At 36.4% G+C, this 25,647-nt stretch overlaps 2 protein-coding genes across 4 annotated transcripts; one reads left to right on the plus strand and one right to left on the minus strand.

Moving 5' to 3' along the window:
• The first annotated feature begins 1,586 nt into the window (after window positions 1-1,586).
• LOC107776516 (protein LAZ1 homolog 2-like) lies at window positions 1,587-6,734 on the plus strand. Of its 3 annotated transcripts, XM_016596434.2 has the most exons (9): window positions 1,587-1,744; window positions 3,480-3,686; window positions 3,769-3,825; window positions 4,061-4,169; window positions 4,459-4,640; window positions 4,721-4,809; window positions 5,015-5,264; window positions 5,446-5,673; window positions 5,780-6,734. In XM_016596434.2, the coding sequence occupies exons 2-9, from the start codon at window positions 3,537-3,539 to the stop codon at window positions 5,999-6,001; spliced, it is 1,287 nt and encodes a 428-aa protein (XP_016451920.1). In that variant the 5' UTR covers window positions 1,587-1,744; window positions 3,480-3,536; the 3' UTR covers window positions 6,002-6,734. The 3 variants fall into 3 exon arrangements, with proteins under 3 accessions (XP_016451920.1, XP_075079608.1, XP_075079609.1); XM_075223507.1 differs by lacking the exon at window positions 3,769-3,825; XM_075223508.1 differs by lacking the exons at window positions 1,587-1,744; window positions 3,769-3,825; window positions 4,061-4,169.
• Window positions 6,735-6,944: 210 nt separating this feature from the next.
• LOC107776530 (uncharacterized) lies at window positions 6,945-15,746 on the minus strand. The gene is made up of 13 exons (XM_016596450.2): window positions 15,060-15,746; window positions 13,769-13,921; window positions 13,471-13,683; window positions 13,294-13,383; window positions 12,968-13,084; window positions 12,123-12,392; window positions 10,401-10,557; window positions 9,860-9,937; window positions 9,134-9,234; window positions 8,696-8,866; window positions 8,221-8,295; window positions 7,984-8,091; window positions 6,945-7,542 (listed from the first exon to the last, which is right to left on the minus strand). Exons 1-13 carry the CDS (start codon window positions 15,450-15,452, stop codon window positions 7,207-7,209), a joined length of 2,262 nt encoding a protein of 753 aa, XP_016451936.1. The 5' UTR covers window positions 15,453-15,746; the 3' UTR covers window positions 6,945-7,206.
• Window positions 15,747-25,647: the final 9,901 nt, after the last annotated feature.

Consider the following 25,647-nt stretch of genomic DNA (forward strand, 5'->3'; position numbering starts at 1 on the left):
ATAAATTAGCTAAATGGCTGCTATTTATGATTTACAAATTTTTTAATTTAATTTTTTCGGACACAAATATCTTGAAATTAAGATTTTAAGTTTAAATTTTCATAACAAAATAACTACGGATTAATTCCTAAATAGTGGCCCTAAAAATGGTTGTTTGTGTACTTGAAATTATTGGATTTTATAATGTGCTCATTTCCAAATGACTCAAATGCGGAAGGAGTCATTTAAATGCATAGTTATTCTTAACCTAAACCCACAACCACTAATTTGAAGTTTGTCCTTTTCTTAAAATTAGACAAGTGGTATAAAGTTCGATAATGGTCACTGGTCTGAACTTTGAAGTTTAAGGGGCAGTCCGGTGCACTTAGCTTTCACTATATACGGAGTCCGGAGAAGGGACTCCAGAGTTCAGACCACTAATCTGATAGTAAAAAGCAACTTTTATACAAATAGCCGGTCGGATTTACTGTTTACTTTTCCTAGCCGATATAAATATAATATACATTGATTATATATGATTATATACATATTACACATCAATAATACATATTTATACCTCCGCCGGCTATTTTTAGTTTAACCGATTTGATGTTGGACTTTGTAGGTTAATTCTTCTTTTAACAAAGTAGTGACCAACTTTTCAATATGAGGCCACAAAAGTGACCACCTAATGCAAATAACACATCATTAACAGCTAAAAGGCGTAAAAATAGCATGGGCTAGCCAGTTTTTAGATTGGTCATTCAAAAATAGCCAGCATTTGCAAAGTCATTGAAAAATGGCCACTATTTTATTGCAACACGGAAAATATACTGAAAATTGGTACACCTGTGTATGAACTTCCAGCATATTATGTTGGAGCTCCAACACGCGGAAAGTTTCAGCATAATATACTAGAGATTGGAGCACCTGTGTATAAACTTCCAGCATATTATGCTGGACCAGTATATTATACTGGAACTATAGTATATTATGCTGGAAGTCCAGTATATTATGCTAAAGCTCCAGTATAATATATTGGAGTTCCAGTATATTATACTGGAGTATTTTTCAAATTTTGAACATTATTTTTGTTTCGATTTATCTTTATATAAAAAGTAGCTAAATTTTTATTACTCTTGAAACTGTGGCTATTTTTGAATGACCACTTATAAATCTGGCTATTTTTGAATTTCTCCCCTAAAAGGCCCATGAAGAAAACTGCTAAAAGGCCCAAGATCGTCAAGAGAGAAATTGCTGCTGCCCAATTCAAATGAGGAAATATAAGATCTCTAGGCCCAATATATTAATGGGATATTTATACAAATAGTCGGTCATATTTATTGCTTACTTTTTCTAGTCATATATATATATACATAAATTATGCATATATTATACTTTTACGAGCTATTTTTAATTTAATTGGTTGGACGAACGACTATTTTGGTTAATTCTTCTATATTGTTCTCTATTTATTAGCCCCAGTGGCCCATTTGGCTTTTCCTAGACGAGTCACCTCCCACATTGTAAAACTAACTGCAACGTGTCCAACGTTGAAGTAAACAAACAAAAAATGGTTATGTAGCCGCTCCTTGTAAAGTTGATGTACATATCCTTAAAAAAACAAACACAGTCTAATACTGTACTATGTAGTTTAATTTCTGGCTGCCATAATTTAGAAGAAATGTTGGATTCTTAATTTGGATATCTATACTGAAATTTACAAGACGGATCTCTTGCTAAAGCAGAAACTCTCATTTTACAGGCATGATTATGAATCTTGGGATCTTTCTCTTTTTCTTTTTTTATATGTAGTGTCTATAAGTGTGTTGTGTTTATTTCTGGCGTTTGTTATAAGAATTTGTTGATCAGTTGCATGCAAAGAAGTAGTACGTAGTAAGTAGTTATTAATTGCATGTTTCTCCATTTTCATATCTGGTTTCTTCTTCGGATGTAAGTTATATATACTGATAATCTAATAATTGTTTTTATACCATCAACTGTACTTTCACATGTTATAACAGGTTATTTACTATTTATTCTAGGTTATCAATTAGAACGGGAGCCTTGGCATAATTCGTAAAGTTACCTCCATGTGATCTAGAGGTCACGGGTTCGAGCCGTGAAAATAGCCTCTGCAGATGCAGGGTAAGGCTGCGTACAATAGACCCTTGTGTCCGGCCCTTCCCTAGACCCGCGCATAGCGGGAGCTTAGTTCTTTACCTTATTATTGCAAAGCTTCAATTAGGCTTTCCAAGTATAGAACTTTATATTGGTCTTCCCATTTATATGGGGGTAAACTGAAAGCTGGTCTGACATCTGAATTTTGAAATTTATAGTTATATATAATTAGTAGTACCAGTTTAGTCTTCTGTTAACGTTGTAAATGTGGATTAATTCATGGCGAAAAGTAGGAATATCACCCTTTAGGATATATGTAATGTATTTCAAGATGCACTTGTCAAAAGTTCATTGCTCACAAGGGCGAAGCTAGGGACGAAGCTACATGTCATAAAGGGTGGTCAATTGACCTCCCTTTGTTGAAAACTTACATTGTGTATATAGGTAAAATATTAGGTTTTAGAGGTATATAACATATACTGAACATCTTTTGTCGGGGAATTTTTTTCACTTCTTTCAAGTTTGAACACTCTTGAGGAAATTACATAGTTCGAAAGGGTTCAAATGAATCCCTTTATCAGAATTTATAATTGCAATCAGGATAAAAACAGTTCTTTTTTGTATGTATGTAAATTGTTGAATTCTGTCGACATAAGGAAAGCTTCTAGTGTGGTGGTATAGTTGGCTAAAAAAGTTGCTTTAGGTTGCAAGTCTGAATCTCATTAAGGCATTTTTGCATTTCCTTTTGTCTCCCCTGGTTAGAATTTTGCCTCCACCTCATTGTCCCTACAAGATGTTCACATGGACTATTGAGCTTGTTTACGATCAGCTGTGTCTCGCATTTCTTCAACCTCTGCCTCCTGCTTCGGGTAAAATTAATAGAGTGTCATGTAAGGACAGAGAAAGGGCTGGAAAACAGGGGAAAAGAAGTGAAAGTAATAGGGTCTTATGTAGAGGCGGACGGACTCAGGATTCGGCGGTAGCGGGGGCACCATGACGTTCAATAAAAATTTATCACTGCCCTTAAAGATTGGTACGGGGTCTATGCTAATATCTGACTATTTTTTAAGGCATATTACAAGTATACATGGAGCTTTTGGTTGAAGTTTCCGCGCGCCGGTGACCCTCTATGTATAGTGTGCATCCGCCTCTGGTCTCGTACGTTTAATGAACTTGTGGGATTACAGTGGGTTTGTTTTTGTTGTTATTGTTGAAAGGCAAACCTTTGACTGGATTCTAGCATTCTACTTTCTAGTAGCTAATATTTGATCATCAACTAATAACAAGATTACCAGACTTTCCTGAAGTGATTTTTTCCCTCTGAGCATATCCTTGATTAGGCTTTAACAATTTCAAGCTAATTGCGGTGTTGTTTTCAGGTTTGGTTCGTAGTTGTTAAAAGTTTTAGAGAGCATTGACAATTGAGATCATGTGGCATGGCATCATTTTACATCTCTCTCTACGTGAACATGTATAGAGATCTCCACGAACCTGCTCTCGTAATTGCTGGATGCTTTGTCTTGGTAGCATTAATCCTATCCCTGTTGTCAATTTTTCAGCATCTCAGATACTATACCAATCCAGCGGTGAGTACTAAATTTAGGAGTATACATGGAGAATTAATTCTTATTTCCTAGAATCGGCAGATCTAAATTCTTTGCTTATCAGGAACAAAAATGGATCGTGGGGGTACTTTTCATGGTTCCTGTCTATGCAACTGAATCAGTAAGAAAATAATCAATGAAATGCACTCTGATTTCCGAATTTCTAATTGAGATACGTATCAAGGAAATGCACACTATGTTTCTATGCTATATACATGTTTAAACTGATTGATTAAAGCAATTGAGTAAAGTAATGTTCCTTTCATTATTCAAACTTAAAGTTGTCGGAAAGTTTCTAATCAGTAACTTCAAATTCCCATGAAAATTAAACGAATTGGTTTCTTCATCTTTTCCAGATTTTATCCTTGTGGAACCAAAAATTGTCCCTTGCCTGCGACATATTGAGGAACTGTTACGAAGCATTTGCACTCTATTCTTTTGGAAGTTACTTGATCGCTTGCCTTGGTAAGCATGATCTCTATTTTCACAGGTGTTGCTAAAACACTACAATTAGCTCAAGAACTTCTACCTGTCTTTTGAATGACAGTGAACCAAGATCTGATATGTTTGATATTTTTCTATGGTGATCGTCACTTGCTAGTTGCTACCTTCGACGACAAAGAGTATCTCTTACTAGCATGTTAATGGACTATGTTTAATTTTGTGGGGTCTACTTGTTATACATGCATGTCTACAAAATCCTTAAAAAAATTTAGAATATAGCTTGATTTACTGGAAAATGGATGTGTGGCAGGGGGTGAGCAGGAGGTCGTTGAACTGCTCGAAGATGAAAGGAGGAAACAAATCAGTCAGTCATTGCTAGGAGGAGAGGGGAAAGCTGTGACACAAAAAAGAACGTTGTATAACTTCATTTTCCACCCATGTGTCATGGGGAAGAACTTGTTTACCATAGAAAAATTTGGTCTTGTACAATATGTATGTCAAAAGAGAACAAAGTTTCCATAAGTACGTTGATGTACTCATTATCTTCACACTAATACTGTTGTATTCCACAGATGATTTTGAAGACAACCTGTGCGTTCCTAGCTCTCATTTTGGAGATCTTTGGTGTATATGGCGATGGAGAGTTCAAGTGGCACTATGGGTACATCATTTCTCCATTTAGCTTATTGTATAAAATTGTAATGTATGAGAAAAAATTAGACATATTAAGCACAACATATAGCTGTGTAATTAAATACCATTAGCGTCATTACTACATTATTGTAGCAGCGATTTTTTCTGGTAGCTATATTTTGAGCTGTTTTTCGACTCAGATTCGTCACTCGTCTGCTTATTGCTTCTTGCAGATACCCTTATATCACTGTGGTACTAAACTTCAGCCAAATGTGGGCACTGTTTTGTCTCGTCCAATTTTATAATGCGACTCACCATAAACTCCAGTCAATAAAACCTCTAGCAAAATTTATTAGTTTCAAGGCCATTGTTTTCGCAACATGGTGGCAAGGGGTGGGGATCGCCTTGTTATGTTATTTAAGGGTGCTTCCGAAGGAAGGGAAGTTCCAGACCGGGTTGCAAGATTTTCTCATCTGCATAGAGGCAAGTATTCTCTGTTTTTTATTCCATCGAATTGTTTTTTAGTTCTATCTAACAAATGTTACGTATCGCCCTAAGACCTTCCTGAGATATGGATAAGGCATCTCATTTCCTTCTTGCTATTTAACTAACTCTCATTTCTACTCTTTCAAAAAAAAAAAAAAAAACACTCTCATTTCTACAGATGGCTATTGCTGCTATTGCGCATGTTTTTGTCTTCTCCGCGAAACCTTATCATTTCGTTCCAACATCCGTGTATGAAGAGATTACTGCCCAAAAAGCAGAAACAACTTTAAAATCAGAAGATAGAGAGAAACCAGCTGTTGTTGAAAAGATAGAAGCTAAGGTTGAGCTTCCTGGGACAAGCGTCACCGAAAGCGTTCAGGACATTGTCGTTGAAGGAGGTCAAAAAGTAAGACCTTTTCGGCACTTACATTATGTTGTATTTGAACGACGCTTGATCATTTATTCTTGAAGTAGTATATCTAATTGCAACATTTGCTGAACCAATAAAACAGGTTGTGAAGGATGTAGTTTTGACCATAAACCAGGCGATGGAACCGGTAGAGAAAGGTATGACAAAGATCCAAGAAACTTTCCACCAAATATCAGTCAGTGACGAGAAAGAAGAAAAACAAGAGACAGAAATTAAGATTGAGGAACACGAACAGAATTTAACAGGAGATGACAGATCTTATTCTCAGGTGCTTATATCGCGAGATGAAAGGCGTAAAACTTGAACTGGTATAGTGTATATCTTGAGACAAAGGGAGTTGAAAGACAAATGATTGTCATTGAGGTATTCAAATCATGTTCTTAGCAGGTAGGGGTGGCAAAATGGTTCAAAGAAAACAGTTAACCACTCATATTATCCATTAAAAAATGGGTTGGATAATGAACTATTTAAAAACGGATCAAATATGGATAAGAACCATATTATCCATTTTGAAAATGGATAACCAATAGATAACCAATGGGTCTAACTTTTACATTTGTAAAGTCTCAAATTGGGGGTTCCTCAAGTTAGGGAGACTAGAAATTCTCCCAAAAGTGATCATATGTAAGAAGTCATGGATAATATGGTTATCCATATTATTCGCCGGTTAACCCGTTTTTTATCCGTATTAAATATGGGTCGGGTCGGATAATTTATCCCGTTTTTTCATTTTTCAACCCGAACCATATCCGACCCGACTCACCCGTTTGCCACTCCTATTAGTAGGATATGATAATCTTCTTGCTTATCAGGACTTCTTTTAGTTGATTGATTTTTTTTTCTTCTTGTTATTGGTAATACATGGATTTCCTTCCTTTAGGGGACCCTTTATATAGACTGCACCTGTTTGTCCCTGAGATGCAATTCCTTTTAAGTTGTACGACTTCTATAATGAGTCGCCTGTAATTACTTTCCGGTGATTTTCTTCTGTAAAAACATTTTATATCATCGGCGGAAAAAAGTAAAACTTCATCTGCTGTCAAATACTAACACAGAAACACTGCATAGAGTTCGAGGGTAACTGCGTTATTGAACCCTCTAAGCACTCAAGCTTGCTTAAGAGGGTGTTTGGATTGGCTTAAAAGCTGATCAAACCAACGTAAAAGCACGTGGGAAGAACCACCTCCGAGGGTGTATTTCGATTAAACATGTGCAGAAAATATTTTATGTGGTGTCCCGGTATCTTGTTTTATTTTTGCTGATCATGTCTAATTCAATCGTATTTCTTCTCAGATGAACAAACTTGTTCGTATTCAACATCATTACAGTATAGCAATTGGCAAAACTTCTGTCCAATTGCTTAGATAAATAAATATATAACTATTCACAAAGATCTGTAAAACACTAAATGACTATACTGACAGAATGCTCATGAACATGTAAACTAAATACAATCGTATAAATCTGTCATATTTGACAAAATATACAACGAGATTGCTGGGGAAACTCTCATCCATCATTTACAGAGCAGCATAATTCACAGCAAGCGAAGCAACCTAAGCATGCCAAGGAACCCAGAAACTGCGTCAGCACAATTGCACACTGATCGTTCATCTTTGAACACGTTCGAATACAGCACATGCAACAGCATATGTCACACATCTTTCCGCAGCAGTTAGATGCTGCCTTTGCTAAAATCTCTGCCGTTTCGGGTTTTGTCTCAGAGGCTCCAGGAGGAATATTTTCAACTGTAGCGCTGTAGTTACCAAAACCAACAGCAAGATTCTCTAGCAGTATTTTCTTCTCCAATTTAGGTTCTTCAATATTCTTAGCAGCAGTGGAGACCTGCTTCATTCAACTTTGGTTAAAGAAAGAATACGACAGGGTGCTAATCTTGCAAATCACATACACTATTCCAAATTCTTATATCTATTATGGCAAACTCATTGTTACACAGTATATGGCACAACTCAGGTCGTTTCTGTAATTCGGTGTTGGTGTGACTACAATTAAATCCCTGCCAAACACATATTAAATGTGCCAAATAAAATAAGATTATAGCCATTTGAACTAGTTTTTCGACTCCATGCAGCCTCTGCCAACAGAGTAACTGGAATTCACTGGCCAAAAATATAGAGATGATCATGTTTTATCGTTATGTATTTCCAGATACTCAAAGTTAGAATTGAGTACACGGAACTGAGCTTTAGATCTAGTATATTTTTTTATTGGAACTGTTAGATCTAGTATAAACACTAAATTCCTTCTGATCAGTAAGTTCCCTACCTTCCGCTTGGAGGTTGACTCAGTGACTACTTTGCCTCTATCGGTCTCCATCAATATCATGCGTGTATATTCAGAAATTACTGCATGTTGTATACTCGTTTGTGCTATCTGCCAAGATAGGAGAAGAAGGATTAGTCTGTAGGAACTCCAAAAAGACTAAGCCAAGACTACACAGGCAAAAATATCAGATCAAAACAATCGAACTACGCGTTCCAGTTAATAGTAGGAGGTAGCAACCTTCTGTTCAAGGTCCTTATTTTCAGTCAACCAGGCCTGAGCAGTAATCAGTTCAACCTGTTGCCTCGCCAACACCTGCACATTCAACATACAAAGCAATTGAATCAATGTATCCTCTTAAATCCAGTATAGAGGAGTTCAGTAGGCAGCGGAAAAGCCAGAAAAAATTCTCAGCAGCCAAATTAAGGAAATTCTCGACCTCCACACCCTTGATAGGAAGGTGTGGAGGTCGAGAATTAGGATAGACGGTTAGTACCTAGTAGGTAGTTGAGTGTATTCCTTTTTTATGCCAGTAGTATTAATAGTATTTCTAGTACTTCCATATTCTCGTCAAAGGTTCATGAATGCTCAAGTGACATTTAGATAATTTTTTTCTTTGTATATGCTCTTCTCATGGGAGAAAATATGTAGATTCACGAGGTAAAAGTCTTACTGTTTGTGCTTCATATATATCTAAAGACGTGTTAGTTGTTACCTTATCAAGAGGTATGTCCTTTGACTGTACAGCTTTCAGATCCACAGAGAAGTTACTCAAGTCTGCAAGGACTCCTTTAGCTTTAAGCATCTCGGGGAATACTCCACGGTATCTGCCTGACAACACCAATGGACCCTCAGATGAAAGGTCTGGAGTTGAAGTGGGAAGCACCTATTGAAAAATTTAAGTGGAGTTTCCTTAGGAAGCATGTGTTCATATAGGAGGATCAGCAAACTTCAACTACGTACCATTAAGCATGTAGATAATACTAAAGTTTTCTCCGTATTACATGTAGTATGGTATCCATTTCTTCAAAAGTTATTTGTAGGCCTTTTGTAACTGATTAGATTTGTTATTAGGTAAATATTTAAAATTATCATAATTGTGATCCATCCAAGAACTATTACTAAAAAACATAATATATGCTCATACGCGCACCTCAAATTCTTCAAGACCGTCAAGGTTCTCAAAGGAAATATTCGCAAGAATGACGGATGATGCCCTGGAGAAGAGCTGCTCCATACGAACTTCAATAGAATCTGTGCAAGACCACCAAACATAAGGGAGAAGGCAATTAGTTTCAGGTCACAACTGCATACAATTTGTCACAAGAAAGCAGGAAATCTATGCTAGATCGTCTCAAGTTATAAGTATGAACAATAACATTATATCAGGTCCCAGGAAGGAAAAAAAGGAAGCTAAAACTGCACAGAGTTGTCATCATGGTCGCACAAATAGGAACTGGCACAATCATTCTCTAGGAAAATCACTTTGAGTGGACTGAGATAAAAAGTGTATGTCATCCTTGTGGTCATGATAGGTTACCGCATTATCTCCACCCTAGCGTCTTAGTTCGACTTGTCACAATTGCCCATATAAGATCGTTTGACATTAAGCGGAGCATATAAAGGGACCACTGCTAAGATTTTATACCTTTAGACAATGGAAAAAATGATCTAGAAGTTGTAAAAGCGGCTCCTATTCAGCATGTACAAATCAAAAAGTAATTTATCTTGAAGAAAATCACACGAATTATATTCATTGAATAAAAAAATAATAAGTATGATGCTATCTTTCAATCATGCTATCTTTCAATCATGTTGCAAGAGCTTTCATTTGGGAAAAAGATTTAACAAGAAAAATGCTGCAGAATAATCAACTTACCAACATCATAAGCAGCGGCATAGTGGCCATGACTCATCATTGCAAGCATGCGCAAAAAACAGTGGTTACAGAACAACCCTGAAATTATTCATGTTAAGATTGGTTATTAAAGAGCATAAATCTACTGCACCAAGGACAGATGAATCAATTCAGATGCCTGGTACATAGGTGAAAACTGAAAAGATGTAAACTCCCTAAGACTCATGATTTAGGTGTCTAATGTGATGCATTTTGCAGTAACCATATCCTTAAAGCATTCACAACCTACAAAACCAAGTTTTTACCAAGCTTGGTCGCATCTAAAAAATGTGACGAAATTAAAAATATTATTTTCGTGATTATTATTTTCGTGATTATATATCCCTTAAAGCATTCACAACCTACAAAACAAAGTTTTTACCAAGCTTGGTCGCATCTAAAAAATGTGACGAAATCAAAAATATTATTTTCGTGATTAGCAAGATTTTTGTGCATATATTTGGGCTAAGATAGAAAACAGAGAACGTCATGCATCTCCTCTATGCTTCTTCCATTTACATACCTATGCCTAATGTATAAAGCCGCGGGCATATCATTTGGTTTTGCATCAGATGACTCTTCAGAACATCACAGATGTGTCTTTCATCTTCAACAGCTCCGTCAGTGACCAAGAAAATAACAGGAATGTGTTGCTGGCTATAGGAAAACATCTCCATGGCCTGATAAAGGTAAAAGTATTATCTTGGATTTGTCAGACAAATGCAGGAACAATAAAGTTCTATCATTTCAGTAGTACTATCAATAATGAACTCAAAATTCTAGAAACAGTAAGCTGTGAAAAAGAATATATAGCTTCAATATGCCATAGACTTGCAGGAAATCCAGCCAACTAGTACGGCATGCAAGGTTGCAATAAGCGTAAGTGATGCTTCTTATTAGAGATTGACCACATGTTTTTTCTCTTAAAAAAAAAGATTATTAGTTTCTCCTTTCAAAAAGCTCATTACCAAATGATATCCAATTAACAACTAGGCCCTTAGGGTCCTAAGATATTTAAGGGATGAAGTTCAATATCATAAAATATGCATCTCACACATTCGAAGGGGGATGGTAAATTGCAAATATTTATAAGTAGAGGCCAGATTTTTCCAGGCTTACAACAAATCCGTCAGACCTCACAAGCAAGAAATACTGGATGACACCCAAAAGGTATGGAGATTAATTTAATTGCAGAAGCATGGCACTGAAGATTCATATAGACAGCCCCAACTTGTCTGGACTGAAATGGAGTTGTTGTTGTATAGGCTTGAATAGAATGATACCTAAATTGCACCCCTTAGGGCCCTGAGATACTTAAATGATATCCAATTAACAACTAGGCCCTTAGGGTCCTAAGATATTTAAGGGATGAAGCTCAATATCATAAAATATGCATCTCACACATTCGAAGGGGGATGGTAAATTGCAAATATTTATAAGTAGAGGCCAGATTTGTCCAGGCTTACAACAAATCCGTCAGACCTCACAAGCAAGAAATACTGGATGACACCCAAAAGGTATGGAGATTAATTTGATTGCAGAAGCATGGCACTGAAGATTCATATAGACAACCCCAAACTTGTCTGGACTGAAATGTAGTTGTTGTTGTATAGGCTTGAATAGAATGATACCTAAATTGCACCCCTTGCCGAGTATCTAGCTGAAGATGCAGTCACAGATGCACATGAGGCAACTAAAGCGACCACACAAACCAACAAACTCGCCATTGGAAATGATACACCAAAGGGTGTGGGGGCCAGTGGCCGATGAAGTTGGTGAAAACCAGATAGAAACATAGAGGGTAAGAGTTACCCGTTACATGTGCTAGTGAAAGTTAGCAGGTACCCGTTAGAATAGTCGAGGTGCGCACAAGCATACCCGACACCACTATTATTAAAGAAAAGAATTTGGAAATGATATATATGACAGACTCCACGTCCTAGTCCATGTAAAAGTTTGGAGCACCATAAGCATTTCATTAACATGTAAGTTTATAGCAATTATTATTAGATTTTAAAACAAAAAAAAATTCTCTCTAGATATTTCTGTTCATAAATATAACCTTCTTGCTTATATAACACTGTTATCTTTTCTTTTTCCATTCTTCATGCTTTTCATCAAAAGAAGAAGATTGACACTACCTCAGAAGACAGGATGATTAATTAGTTACAAAAATGTGACATGCAACTATAATAGATGAAAAAACAATATGACCTGAGAGAGCTATCCAAAAAATGGGTATAACCTGAGTCAACGGATTCAAAATATTTGTTCCACCACCAGCAACAAAATTCGTGCCAATCCACTGAGTTGCATTTTCAATAGCCTTCTTGGTTGCCAATTCCAGTGATGAAGAAAATAGGTACTTTTCATTGTTGAAAGCTATTATATTAAACAGATCTTGAGAATCAAGCTTTGACAAGGCCGTACAGAGCGCTTGTTTGGTATCCTCGATTGGTTTTCCCTTCATGCTCCCACTTATATCAACAACAAATACCACTTCCTTTCTGAAGACCTATCGAAAATTTCAAGTGACAATGACAACATTTCCTTTAGTAAGTAACAGAAGGGCATTGACACTTCCACATATATTACAGCCCTGCTTAAGCAATAAGAGGGATTTTGAAAACATATAATGGAAAAACAAGTCGAGATAGTCATACAAGTTTTCCTACTTCCAGGTGTAGACGTTATTGATTGATCTTTCCTTCACAAAATATGGAAAATAACAAATGTTAACACTTGTTAATTCTTATTTTTCCAACTTCTAAAGTTAAATGCTCGTCAAGTAATCTCCTTAACTAATCTGGTGACTCGGGCATGAATATGCATGATCATGGACCAATAACTGTAAATATCTTTTAGCTCGACCTCACAGTCAAACTATGTTTTAGAAAGAGAATTTAATTTGTGACCTGGAAGAGCAACCAGCAATCTGACGTAAAGATGGAACATCCTAGGATTCAATGAATGCTGAGTGTAGAAGAATAACAAACATATTTTCATTGGTTACCTTCAAAACTTTTTATAAGTTACTTTTGGAGAGAAACTTGTAAATGCAAAGGTCAACAAAAGAAAAGGAGTACCGACCTTCCTACACTGCTGGTCTCCCGGAAAAAGAGAGCAGCAAAACATCTCTCTCTGGTCGGTGTCAAGTAGTGGGGGCGATTGCAAAAGTACACTGCCAGAAATATGAGTCGACGAAACCTGAAAACAGAGTGATGATGGATGAAACAGATTCTCACAGACCAAATTATAAACAGATTTATCGAAAACTTCACTTTAAATTGCTGGAGCTGAAAAATAGCAACATAGTATCCTAGTGGCTAATTGTTTGCCCTTACTTTCCAGGAATTTAGAACTAATCACAAGCTCTATGTTATATAACAATCACGAAAAATTCATGTAGGGCCTACCGTGTAAGAAAAAACAAAGTTACAACTTGACCAATTAAGGACTTCAGATTCGTAGAAGAAGCCCAACTTTCCTGCTTGACGTTGTCGCTCCTAAAAAACAAAACAGAACAACCCTGATGTCACAGTTGTTCATCAACCACTAAATTATAAGTCAGTTGAATATATAACAAGCAGCACCTTCAGAGGGTGACTAGTGGTCTTGCACATAACTTCTGCTCCAGGACCAGAGTTAATATTAAGCTGTATCTTTTCTTTTTTAGAGATCTTCTTTCCAGCTGGAGTGACAAAGTCTGGAAAACTAAATGGTACGTCCAAGGTTAGCTGGCCATTGCTATACAATAACTTCTGAGACCATCTAATCGTGACAGATATATTGGTTCCACCATCCACCTGAAGAGGTAAGTTCATCATTAAAATGAACAATAATGAAGAAGATAGCAGGTTATGTAGGAGTAGGACACTGAGAGAAACTTACCTGTGGTATTGTAAGGGTAAAAATTTGGGGCGTCAGAAAGCATCCATCTTCAATTTTGGCTAGCTTTTCTGTTCCGCTTTCGTCATCCACGGCAACTATTTTAGTGCAGTAAGTTTTCCTGGGTAACTCAACCTCGACACCTAGAATTGAACCCTGTTAGCCAAATAATTTATCACTTGAGAACAAAAAATCAGCAGTGTTTCACTTTTGTGAAACAAAAAACATAAGGTGAGGATTCAGAATCTAACATAAGAAGCAAAATATATTTTTCGATAACGAATAAGAAGTAAAATATTTAATGAGACAACAGTTAATGGGATCAATATGATGCTGACAACTTATATAATGAGACTACAGTTGATCAGATCTGTGTCCTGCTGACAACTTCCATGTCATCAAGCACCAATCAATCATCAACTGCTCCTTTTTCCAAAATTAGTCGGATCAGCTATATGAATCCTCTATGTCCATTCGGCTCTACTCATGTCCGTTTCATTCCAGTACAAATAACGACTTTCAAGGCAAGGTAGGAGCTCTCTAACACTAGAGATTCTCTAAATCTCATGCTTATTCTTACACATATTTACAACTTAATTTCTACCTGACAAACACCGGGCCTAACGTAAGTGTTACAAAGCAAAACCTTAATTCTGACTAGTGTGTGTCGCCTCTTTGCTTCATGTCATAAAAGCATCAAACTGACTAAGTAATGTTCATATCTCCTCGCAACAAAAGGATGAAAAGGCAGAAAGGGTCTCGTTCAACCCAAAAAAGGAACACATGAGGAGAAAGAACAAACAACATATAAGTACAACCTTAACAAAAATCTGAAGCTACTTTTAAAAATTATTAGAAAAAGAAAAGAAACTATCTTATCAGGATCATCAGCATCATTAGAGGGTAACATTACAAATCCCATCGTTTGTAAGGAAATAAATTATTCACAAAGAATGGAGCATATTACCACCAGCTTCTGCAATCTGTAATCTTTGTCTTACTAAGAGAGAATACTTGAAAGATACCTTTTTTTTAATAACCGTGGTGTCCGGCCAGCTTACGCGCAACAGTGTCACTTGAAAGATATTCTTAAGCAGTTAAAAGCTCATAAAAGTCTAATTAGACAAGAATTCCTATTATCCATGTTACCATTATATATTTTATCACATTCATTCAACAAAGAGAAACTTTATACTCCCTAGTTAACTCAGACGAAAAGGTACTGAAAATGAATGAGAGAACATATCTCTTAGGGGGCAAAAAGGAGGGAAAAACATAGGAGTAGTTGAATAACCTGTTCACCCATGGGAATGGCGATACGACAGTCGCAGCTACGGCTACCCATGACGCAATGCACACGCCATGATCCAGTGACAGTAATGAACGCCATATTATCCAAATAACAATCAGCTTCAAGTGAAATTCCGTTCATTTGAAGAGGAATCAAAGCAGGAGGATCGCACCTGCCGTGCACGTGAGGCTGGTAGCTCGGGATATCCGGGTTATCAACTATAGCAGGATCATTAATCACGGCGTACAGCATAGGAGATTCCGGCAGGTATGACTGTGACGCCTTCTCCATCGCCGTCATCGGCTTCGGCGGCGCCACCGCCCTATCCTTCCCGAAATATATCCTTTTCGATAGATGTACACCGTCTTCAACTGCTTTCACAAATTCCTCCGCCATTGAATGCGTGAATGTAAGTTCCGGCAGCGGAGAAGGGCAAAATAGGAATTTTATAGTTCCGGAGTAGCGATAAAGTGGGAAATAAGTAGATCGGAAAGATAATTTCTCCGACGGTGATCGACCGTCGATGAGGGTAGATTTGTCTTTTTAGTATAAATAAACAGTATTGAAGAAAGCGAAGCACGTTAACGTATCACTTTACCTGTTTTATACGCACGAAAAAGGAGACGCCATTTTCGTTTTCTTCCTAATACAGTTTTTTTTTTTTTTTTTTGTGAATAAATGATAAAAATAGTAATGCCGGCCCGTTACAAGGCTCCAGGCTGGAGTTTTACTTTGTATTAAGACCTCGTTGGCCCACAATGTTACCGTTGGGCGTTGGCTTATTCTTCTTCAGATATTTTTCACATAATTAATAGGGAGTTCATTTAAGAAAATGCCAAAATAATTTATAACAACAACAATAACAAACGGCAAATCATACAAGTGAGGTCTGAAGAGGGTAAAGTGTACGCAAATCTTACCCCTAATTTATAATTGTGGAGAGGCTATTTTCGAAAGACTCTCGGCTCAAGAGAAGTGAAAATAAAGTAATATACAAACAGTAGCAACAACAAGGTAAATAGACATGGACACAAATGGAAATACGTGCAATAACAGAGATCTAAGAATACGACATTGTAAGAATAGAATAAATCTTGCTGGAAATAATGACGCCACACCGGTTTATAACATTCTTTTAAAATCAAACTCTTAAACCCTCTATATACTATGAAAAGTTAGAACAAATGTTAGCTTGAATAACATTTCCATTTTACTAGGAAGTTAAATTATACTATATTTTATTATATATATTTCTTAGTTCAATTTTAGTTTACTTACTAGTGTTCAACTTTAAATTATTTTAACTTTCGTTAGTTAGATAACTGTTCATTTGGGTATGAGTTTCATTATATAAGAGGATTAATTTTCTTTTAAAAAAAATAAGTGAACTTATTATATTTGTATATATTTTTTATAGTATAAGGGGTGCAAATATTTGATTTTCAAGTAGAAGTGCAATTAGTTATGTTGCATGGAGTTTAGTATAATCTATGCTTAAGAAAAAAATAAATTAGGTAGAGAAGGAGCAATTGAGCAAGTTAATATTTTAACCATTAGCCTATTTGGCATGATCTAATTTTTTTTCATTTTCTACTTTGTCCCTCTCCATTATTACTACTACTAGTTATACGGTCCTCCAAAAATAAATAATTAACAAGAGAAAAATATTATTTAAGATACCATTTTGAGGCACATATACTAGTGTCACGTGACTAAAAAAATTTAAGCCCTTTTAGTTAAACCAATTTAATGAATAGACAAGGGGTGAATTCTAGTTAAAAATAATAAATTCCAGATCCAAAATTGAACAACTTGGACTGTATGGGACCGTGTCCAAGTCAACACACGCCGAGTTAATGCTCAATGACTAGTAGTAGTAAATATGAGGATGAAAACATGTAATAAATGTGATAAATCTATCTATCTATACTATATTAAAAGCACGAAGGCCCTTAGCGAAATATCGTTCGTCTTTTTTGCCCTTTAAAAATAGATTTCACACTAGATAAAATAGTAATTTAATTATTTTCCTAAATTAATTAATTTTTACCCAAGTCAAATCTCATACTCCTAATAATTGTCTAACAAAGTAGAAACAAGTTATATAAAAAAAATTTGCTTTTGCGGGGCTCATTCATTAATTAATTAACACTTCTAAATTTTATACAAGAAAATTATTTGATTCCTATGGAAGTCAAGATCTCTTGCTCTTAATAGTGGACTGACGAAGTAGAAACAAGTTATATATAAAAAATATGTTTTTGCAAGACTCACTGTTTTGATGATTTTTTGTCGAGTTGCATTAGTTTATAACGATATATGCTATTTTGCATTGCAAATTCTACGAGTGAACCCAATGCTAGAAATTTATTCATATGCTATGATCCATGTGGTATTCATAATATATGAACTAGGAATTACTTTTGCTTAACAAATTGGGTACTAAATCTGTTACTTGCATATTTGTGTTATCGATTTATGAGAATTTTTTTTCTTCCAATTGATCTATGTCTTTTACTTGCTTGTGGCTGCAAACGCAGGTCTTTCAATTGCTTGACAAACCTACGGTAGAATTCACACACCCAAGGTCAAGATAAGTACTTACAAATTAAATTTACTTGATTTTCAATCTATTTTGTAGTTTTGTTTTGTTTATTGGTACCAAAGAAGAATTATAATTTGCGGGATATGATTTTAGATCTATTTAGATTTCTGATCTATGTATTTTTCAGTTTTAATTCTGGACTTTGTATGTATGTTTGTAGTTAATTTCTCTTGCTTAGAGACATTTCTTTAGATTGAGTCTCAACACTTCCATATTCGTGGTTGTGACGTTTCTTCAGATACGATTCTCACTAAGTTATTTTTATGTTTACCTTTTTCAGACATTGCTATCCTGTTTTTTTAGAATCTCTAATTAATGGAGAAATTTTATCTCTGCCAAGTGCCAAATTATGAGATTGCTTAGACTAATAAGAACTTTGTTTGTTAAGTAAATTAGAATTCTTACATGTAAATGTCATATGGGATACAATCTATTGTGAAAGTGACTGAGTTAAAACAAAATTCAGGAAACTGTTAGAAGAATAAAGAAATATATAAAATAGTAAAGAATCAGAAATATTCTGAGTCCACAATTTTCTTGTGCGTCCTTAAGGAATTTTAACCCCCTCACACGTTGCCAAGGTAATGGATTAAATCCTCCCAGGATAAAACGGAATAAACCTTCCTGCAACAGTGGCAATACAAACTGCAGGATACCAACGAACTCAAAGAACGGAGCAAAATCACACTTACGAATTTGAGAGAGAGAGACTGCGAATTAGGATGCAGTATATTCAGAAAGAAAAAAGTTCTAGAGTCTTTTTCGTATATGGAAGATGCAACCTTGCCTCAGAATTTATAAGCAAATATCAGAAGAGGTGTCTGGAAAGGTGCCTTTTCAGAAAATACGCGGCAGGCCGCGATCGCGGCCAGAGAGCTTCTCTGAATCTGACTGCCGCGATTCTACCGCGGTTTCAGCAGTGATTTGGCATTTAATTAATTATTAAATAATTAAATAAATTTTGTCCAAAAAATAATCTTATCGATCATTTGACAAATCCGAATCCGAAGCCGAAGCCGAAGCCGAAGCCGAAGCCGAAGCCGAAGCCGAAGCCGAAGCCGAAGCCGAAGCCGAAGCCGAAGCCGAAGCCGAGCCGAGCGAGCGACGACGACGGCGCGAGGGTTCATTCTCTTCAACTCCTTTTAAGAGCTTTAAGAAGTGAATCTATATATAAGCACATAAATGTGATTGTCCCTCACCAATGAGGGACAAAGTGCAAGACAAAAGTTCACTTCTTCAAATTTTCATTTTCCCTCCATTTTGTTTCCCTCCATTTCCAATTCACACTTCTTCTCTTTTAAAGCCCAATGGCTTAAAGTCCAACAATCCCCCACATGAATGGGAATGGCTGTATCAAGAAAGATCATAGATGAAAGCTATGTGATTTTGCAAGTAAGGATTAATTGCATCTGGATAAGTAGGTTTCCCTTTGAACTTTCCGTAGTGAACATATGTCGGATATACTCGGTCAATCGGTAGATTTGATATCTTTGAACCGTCGAAACTTTTAGTGTATACCTAGACAGCCATATGTCACACAACCAACCCTTAACCGTCTTTTGGTTCTCATTGTTGTGTTCGTTTTAGCCATGAACACCGCCTGGTTTCATAAGTACGTAGAGAATTGGCCTTACAGAATTCTCATTGAAGCGGCTTCTTCTTCTCACTTACATAGGTGATTCCTAAACGTGTAATCCTTTAGATTAACATTATTTGATAAATACCTCATCAAACTTAGGTAATCATTAAAGAACGTGTAAAGTTCTTCCTTGTTACTGAACATTGTCTTCATCACGAGAATGGACCAAAGATTTTGTTTTGACAATGTTGAACCGGTCAATCACAACTTTGTTTGAGCTCCTTTAACCTAGATCTCGGAACATCCAAAATTTTAGGTAGAGTTACCGCCATGTTGACTTGTCCTCGGCCATAGTCCCATTCCCTTTAGATGATTTCTCAACTCCCTCTCTAGTTAAGCCTTTTGTAAGTGGATCCGCAACATTATCCTTTGATCTTGCATAATCAATAGTGATAATTCCACTAGAAAGTAGTTGTCTAACGGTATTATGTCTTCGTCGTATATGACGAGACTTTCCGTTATACATAACGCTCCCTGCCCGTCCTATTGCAGCCTCACTATCGCAATGTATGCAAATAGGAGCCAAAGGTTTTGGCCAGAACGGAATGTCTTCTAAAAAATTCCGAAGCCATTCAGCTTCTTCACCGGCTTTATCCAATGCTATAAACTCTGATTCCATTGTAGAGCGAGCGATACATGTCTGTTTGGAAGACTTCCAAGATACTGCTCCTCCACCAACAGTAAACACGTATCCACTTGTGGACTTTGTTTCTGATGAGCCGGTTATCCAATTAGCATCACTATATCCTTCAATAACCGCAGGATATTTATTGTAGTGCAAAGCGTAGTCTTGGGTATACTCCAAATATCCCAGAAACTCGTTTCATAGCCACCCAGTGATGCTTGTTGGGATTACTTGTGAATCGACTAAGTTTACTTATTGCACAAGCTATATCGGGTCGTGTACAGTTCATGATGTACATTAGACTTCCCAACACACGAGCATACTCCAATTGAGACGTACTTTCGCCTTTATTCTTCATAAGATGATGGTTTAAGTCAATTGGAGTCCTTGCACTTCTAAATTCCAAGTGTTTGAATTTTTCAAGTACCATTTTCACGTAATGTGATTGAGACAAAGCTAGACCTTGAGGAGTCCTCTGGATTTTAATTCCTAGAATTACATCGGCAACTCCTAAGTCTTTCATATCAAACTTACTAGCAAGCATACACTTAGTAGCTTGAATGTCGGCAATGTCTTTGCTCATTATTAGCATATCATCAACATATAAGCAAACAATGACTACATGATTTTGAACGTTCTTAATGTAAACACACTTATCACATTCATTAATCTTAAAACCATTTGACAACATTGTTTGGTCAAATTTCGCATGCCATTGTTTGGGTGTTTGTTTTAATCCATAAAGAGACTTAACAAGTCTACACACCTTCTTTTCTTTTCCCGGAACCACAAACCCTTCAGGTTGGTTCATGTAAATTTCTTCCTCAAGATCACCATTTAAGAAGGTTGTTTTTACATCCATTTGATGGATTTGAAGATCATACAAGGCGGCTAACGCTATTAGCATCCGAATAGATGTAATTCTTGTTACCGGCGAGTATGTGTCAAAATAGTCAAGACCTTCTCGTTGTCTAAATCCTTTGACAACAAGTCTTGCCTTGTATTTGTCAATAGTACCATCGTCTTTCATTTTCTTCTTGAAAATCCATTTAGAACCCAACGTTTTGTTACCCGGAGGAAGATCAACCAATTCCCAGGTATGGTTGCTCAATATAGATTCTATTTCACTATTAACAGCTTCTTTCCAATATTGTGCTTCTGAGGAAGACATTGCTTCCTTGAAGGTACGAGGCTCATTTTCTAACAGAAAAGCCAGAAAATCTGAACCAAATGAAGTAGATATCCTTTGACGTTTACTTCTTCTTGGATTTTCTTCATTAGGCATACCATCTGTTATTTCCTCCCGAGGTCGTTTTGACTTTTGGCAGGTCACTTCACTTTCCTTTTTATACAGATAAATAGTTTCAAAGAATTCAACATTATCTGATTCTATTATCGTATTAATGTGAATCTCAGAATTTTCTGATTTATGAACCAGAAAACGATATGCCTTGCTATTGGTTACATATCCAATAAACACACAATCAACCGTTTTTGGACCTATCTTAACTCTTTTAGGTTTAGGAACTTGTACCTTAGCTAAACACCCCCACACTTTGAAGTATTTCAAGCTAGGCTTCCTTCCTTTCCACTTTTCATAAGGAATGGACTGTGTTTTACTATGAGGTACACGATTGATTATCCGGTTAGCTGTAAGTATAGCTTCCCCCCACAAGTTCGGTGGTAAGCCAGAACTTATTAGCAATGCATTCATCATCTCCTTCAATGTTTGATTCTTCCTCTCCGCAATTCCATTAGATTGTGGAGAGTAAGGGGCAGTTGTTTGGTGAATAATGCCATTTTCCAAACAAATTTCTTCAAAAGGAGATTCATATTCGCCACCCCTATCACTTCTTATCATTTTGATCTTTTTGTTTAGTTGCGTTTCAACTTCACTCTTGTATTGCTTGAAAGCATTAATTGCCTCATCTTTACTATTAAGTAAATAAACATAGCAGTATCTCGTGCTATCGTCAATAAAAGTAATAAAATACTTTTTTCCACCGCGTGATAGTGTTGACTTCATGTCGCAAATATCTGTGTGAATTAAGTCTAAAGGACTTGAATTCCTTTCAACGGACTTATAAGGATGCTTAGCATACTTTGATTCCACACATATTTGACATTTGGAATTAATGCAATCAAATTTTGGCAATACTTCTAGATTTATCATCTTCCGCAATGTTTTGAAGTTTACGTGACCTAAACGCGAATGCCATAAAGTGTTTGACTCAAGTAAGTAAGAAGAAACATTCACTTTATTGATAGGAACTGCTATTAAATTTAGCTTAAAAAGGCCCTCATTTAGGTAACATTTTCCTACATATACATCGTTCTTACTAAGTACAACACTATTAGAAACAAAAATACATTTGAATCCATTCTTGACAAGAAGTGAGGTAGACACAAGATTCTTGCGAATTTCTGGAACATGGAGGACTTGATTTAGAGTCACTATTTTTCCCGACGTCATCTTCAACGCAATCTTGCCAACTCCCTCAATTTTGGCCGTAGATGAATTTCCCATGAAGATTGTCTCGTCTGGTCCTGCGGGGGCATAAGAAGAAAATAACTCCTTGTTAGCACAAACATGGCGGGTGGCTCCAGAATCTATCCACCATTCATTTGGATTTCCTACCAAATTGCATTCAGACAACATGGCACATAAGTCCTCCATTTCATCTTCAACCATGTTAGCTTGATTCTTTTTCTTCTTATCATTCTTTGGCGCACGACAATCCACGACTTTATGCCCAGATCTTCCACAGTTGTGGCAATTACCCTTGAACTTTTTCCTGCTTGGGTAATTCTTTGGTCCGGAAGCCTTCTTCCTCTTCTTATTTTGTGGCGCCTCCTCAACAACGTTTGCCCCCATTATTGTCGAGTTTCCACGTGACTTCTTTTCAGCATTTTTGTTGTCTTCTTCTATCCTCAGACGAACAATCAAGTCTTCTAGTGTCATCTCCTTCAATAACAAATTCATAACAAATTCATAATTAATAACAAATTCATTTATTGAAAGGCCTCATTTATGACCATACCTTCAATAACAAATTCATAATTAATAATAAGATAAATCTTATTAATAAAATTATTGACTCGGGTCATACCTTCAGCAAGGAGGTCATGCACAATGACTTGTAATTCTTGGACTTGAGTTATGACGGACCTAGTGTCAATCATCTTGAAATCCAAAAACCTTGCAGCCACGAATTTCTTAAGTCCGGCATCCTCAGTCTTGTACTTCTTCTCTAGTGCATTCCATAATGCTTTTGAAGTTTCCATGACACTATAGACATTGTACAAGCCATCTTCCAAACAACTCAATATGTAGTTTTTGCACAAGAAATCAGAATGTTTCCATGCTTCAGTTACAACAAGTTGTTCATCATCCGGAGTATTTTCAGCCATGACCGGAGGATCCTCCTTGATGAAACGTTGCAAACTCAACGTAGTAAGATAGAAGAGCATCTTCATTTGCCAGCATTTGAAGTCAATCCCGGAAAACTTTTCGGGTTTTTCTGCCGGTGCCATAGCATGAGCAGGAGTAGAACGGCTTGTAACAGCAGCAACCGTTCCCGCAACACTTCCATTAGTTTGGTTTTCATTCGTCATATTTCTGTAAAGTTGAAAACAATACAGAACTTGTTAATCAGTGAAGTTTTTGATATCTTCAAACTGAATACCAAACTAACCATACAACACGTAACAATGGTGAAGTTTTTATATACTTCAAACCCGTACGTTTATTATTCCGGCAAAGTTTTTATGTACTTTAAACCGGACATAAACAATTATAGGAGTAGAAAGCAACAAGGCTTTAGTCTCCAACAAAGTATAAAGAAAATAATTTAATAATCAACACAGAAACATTAGTAAAATTAGAATTCCTTAAGCTTGTGAAAGTGACTGAGTTAAAACAAAATTCAGGAAACTGTTAGAAAAATAAAGAAATATATAAAATAGTAAAGAATCAGAAATATTTCGAGTCCACAATTTTCTTGTGCGTCCTTAAGGAATTTTAACCCCCTCACACGTTGCCAAGGTAATGGATTAAATCCTCCCAGGATAAAACAGAATAAACCTTCCTGCAACAGTGGCAATACAAACTGCAGGATACCAACGAACTCAAAGAACGGAGCAAAATCACACTTACGAATTTGAGAGAGAGAGACTGCGAATTAGGATGCAGTATATTCAGAAAGAAAAAAGTTCTAGAGTCTTTTTCGTATATGGAAGATGCAGCCTTGCCTCAGAATTTATAAGTAAATATCAGAAGAGGTGTCTGGAAAGGTGCCTTTTCAGAAAATACGCGGCATGCCGCGGTTCTGCCGCGATCGCGGCCAGAGAGCTTCTCTGAATCTGACTGCCGCAATTCTACCGCGGTCGCGGCAGAACCGCGGCCAGTGAGGCCCTCTGAACGTTCAGCAGTGATTTGGCATTTAATTAATTATTAAATAATTAAATAAATTTTGTCCAAAAATAGTCTTATCGATCGACAAATCCAAATCCAAATCCAAAGCCAAAGTCGAAGCCGAGCCGAGCGAGCGACGACGACGGCGCGAGGGTTCATTCTCTTCAACTCCTTTTAAGAGCTTTAAGAAGTGAATCTATATATAAGCACATAAATGTGATTGTCCCTCACCAATGATGGACAAAGTTCAAGACAAAAGTTCACTTCTTCAAATTTTCATTTTCCCTCCATTTTATTTCCCTCCATTTCCAATTCACACTTCTTCTCTTTTAAAGCCCAATGGCTTAAAGTCCAACATCTATATCGCCCACGAATTGTCTACATTCATCCCTTTCCGGGGCAAATTTTGTTGTGTCTTTTTTTCAAATTTAATTTTTATTGTACTATTTGATTTTAACGGTAGACACATCACTATGAAGAAGGCGAATTAAACCTCTTTCTTTAAATAGCATAATTCCTTCTAACTTTTAAATGTCTATAAAATATTGTTGGAGTATATATTTTTCCACGTATAAAGAAGTATGTTTGTTGATGAATGATAAATTTTTGTCCGATTTGTTGCATAATACATTCGAACTAGTCTCTTTAAAATTTTAAAGAAGAAATTAACAGAGGCACAAAAAGATTTAAAGCACATAAAGCATATATACATATCAAAAACAGAAAAGAAAAAAAAAAGCTCAATATGATCAATAAATATCATGATTGCACAAATGAAGAATAGAAGAAGTTTACCACTCACGACGGCTGTGTCACGACCCAAAATCCACTAAGGGTCGTGATGGCGCCAGACACCGCTGTCAGGCAAGCCAACCATAAATACTTAATTAAATTCTCGTTTAAATAATTGTGAAAACTATAATTTTCCTTCAATTTAGCTAGTAAAAGATAATCTTTACAAAATAAATAAAAGAATATTTAGAAGTTAATACAGAATACCCCATAATCATCCCAGAACCCGGTGTCACAAGTGCATGAGCAGTTTCTAGGAAATAATGTAATACAACAACTGTCCGGAATACAAATTGGACAGAAAAGAAAATACAATACAATACTCTAAAGGAAACTCTGCTGGCTGTGGGTCGTCTCGAGAGGTGCAGCTCACCTAAGTCTCCGTATCAACCATGCCGTTGCGCTCAACTAGGCCACTAGACATACATGTGCCTATGCAACAAAAATGCACAGCAAGTGTAGTATGAGTACAAAAACAACGTGTACCCAGTAAGTATCTCGTCTAACCTCGAAGAA

Source organism: Nicotiana tabacum, chromosome 10 (assembly GCF_000715075.1).
Source record: "Nicotiana tabacum cultivar K326 chromosome 10, ASM71507v2, whole genome shotgun sequence".
In the NCBI taxonomy this organism is placed as follows: Eukaryota; Viridiplantae; Streptophyta; class Magnoliopsida; order Solanales; family Solanaceae; genus Nicotiana; species Nicotiana tabacum.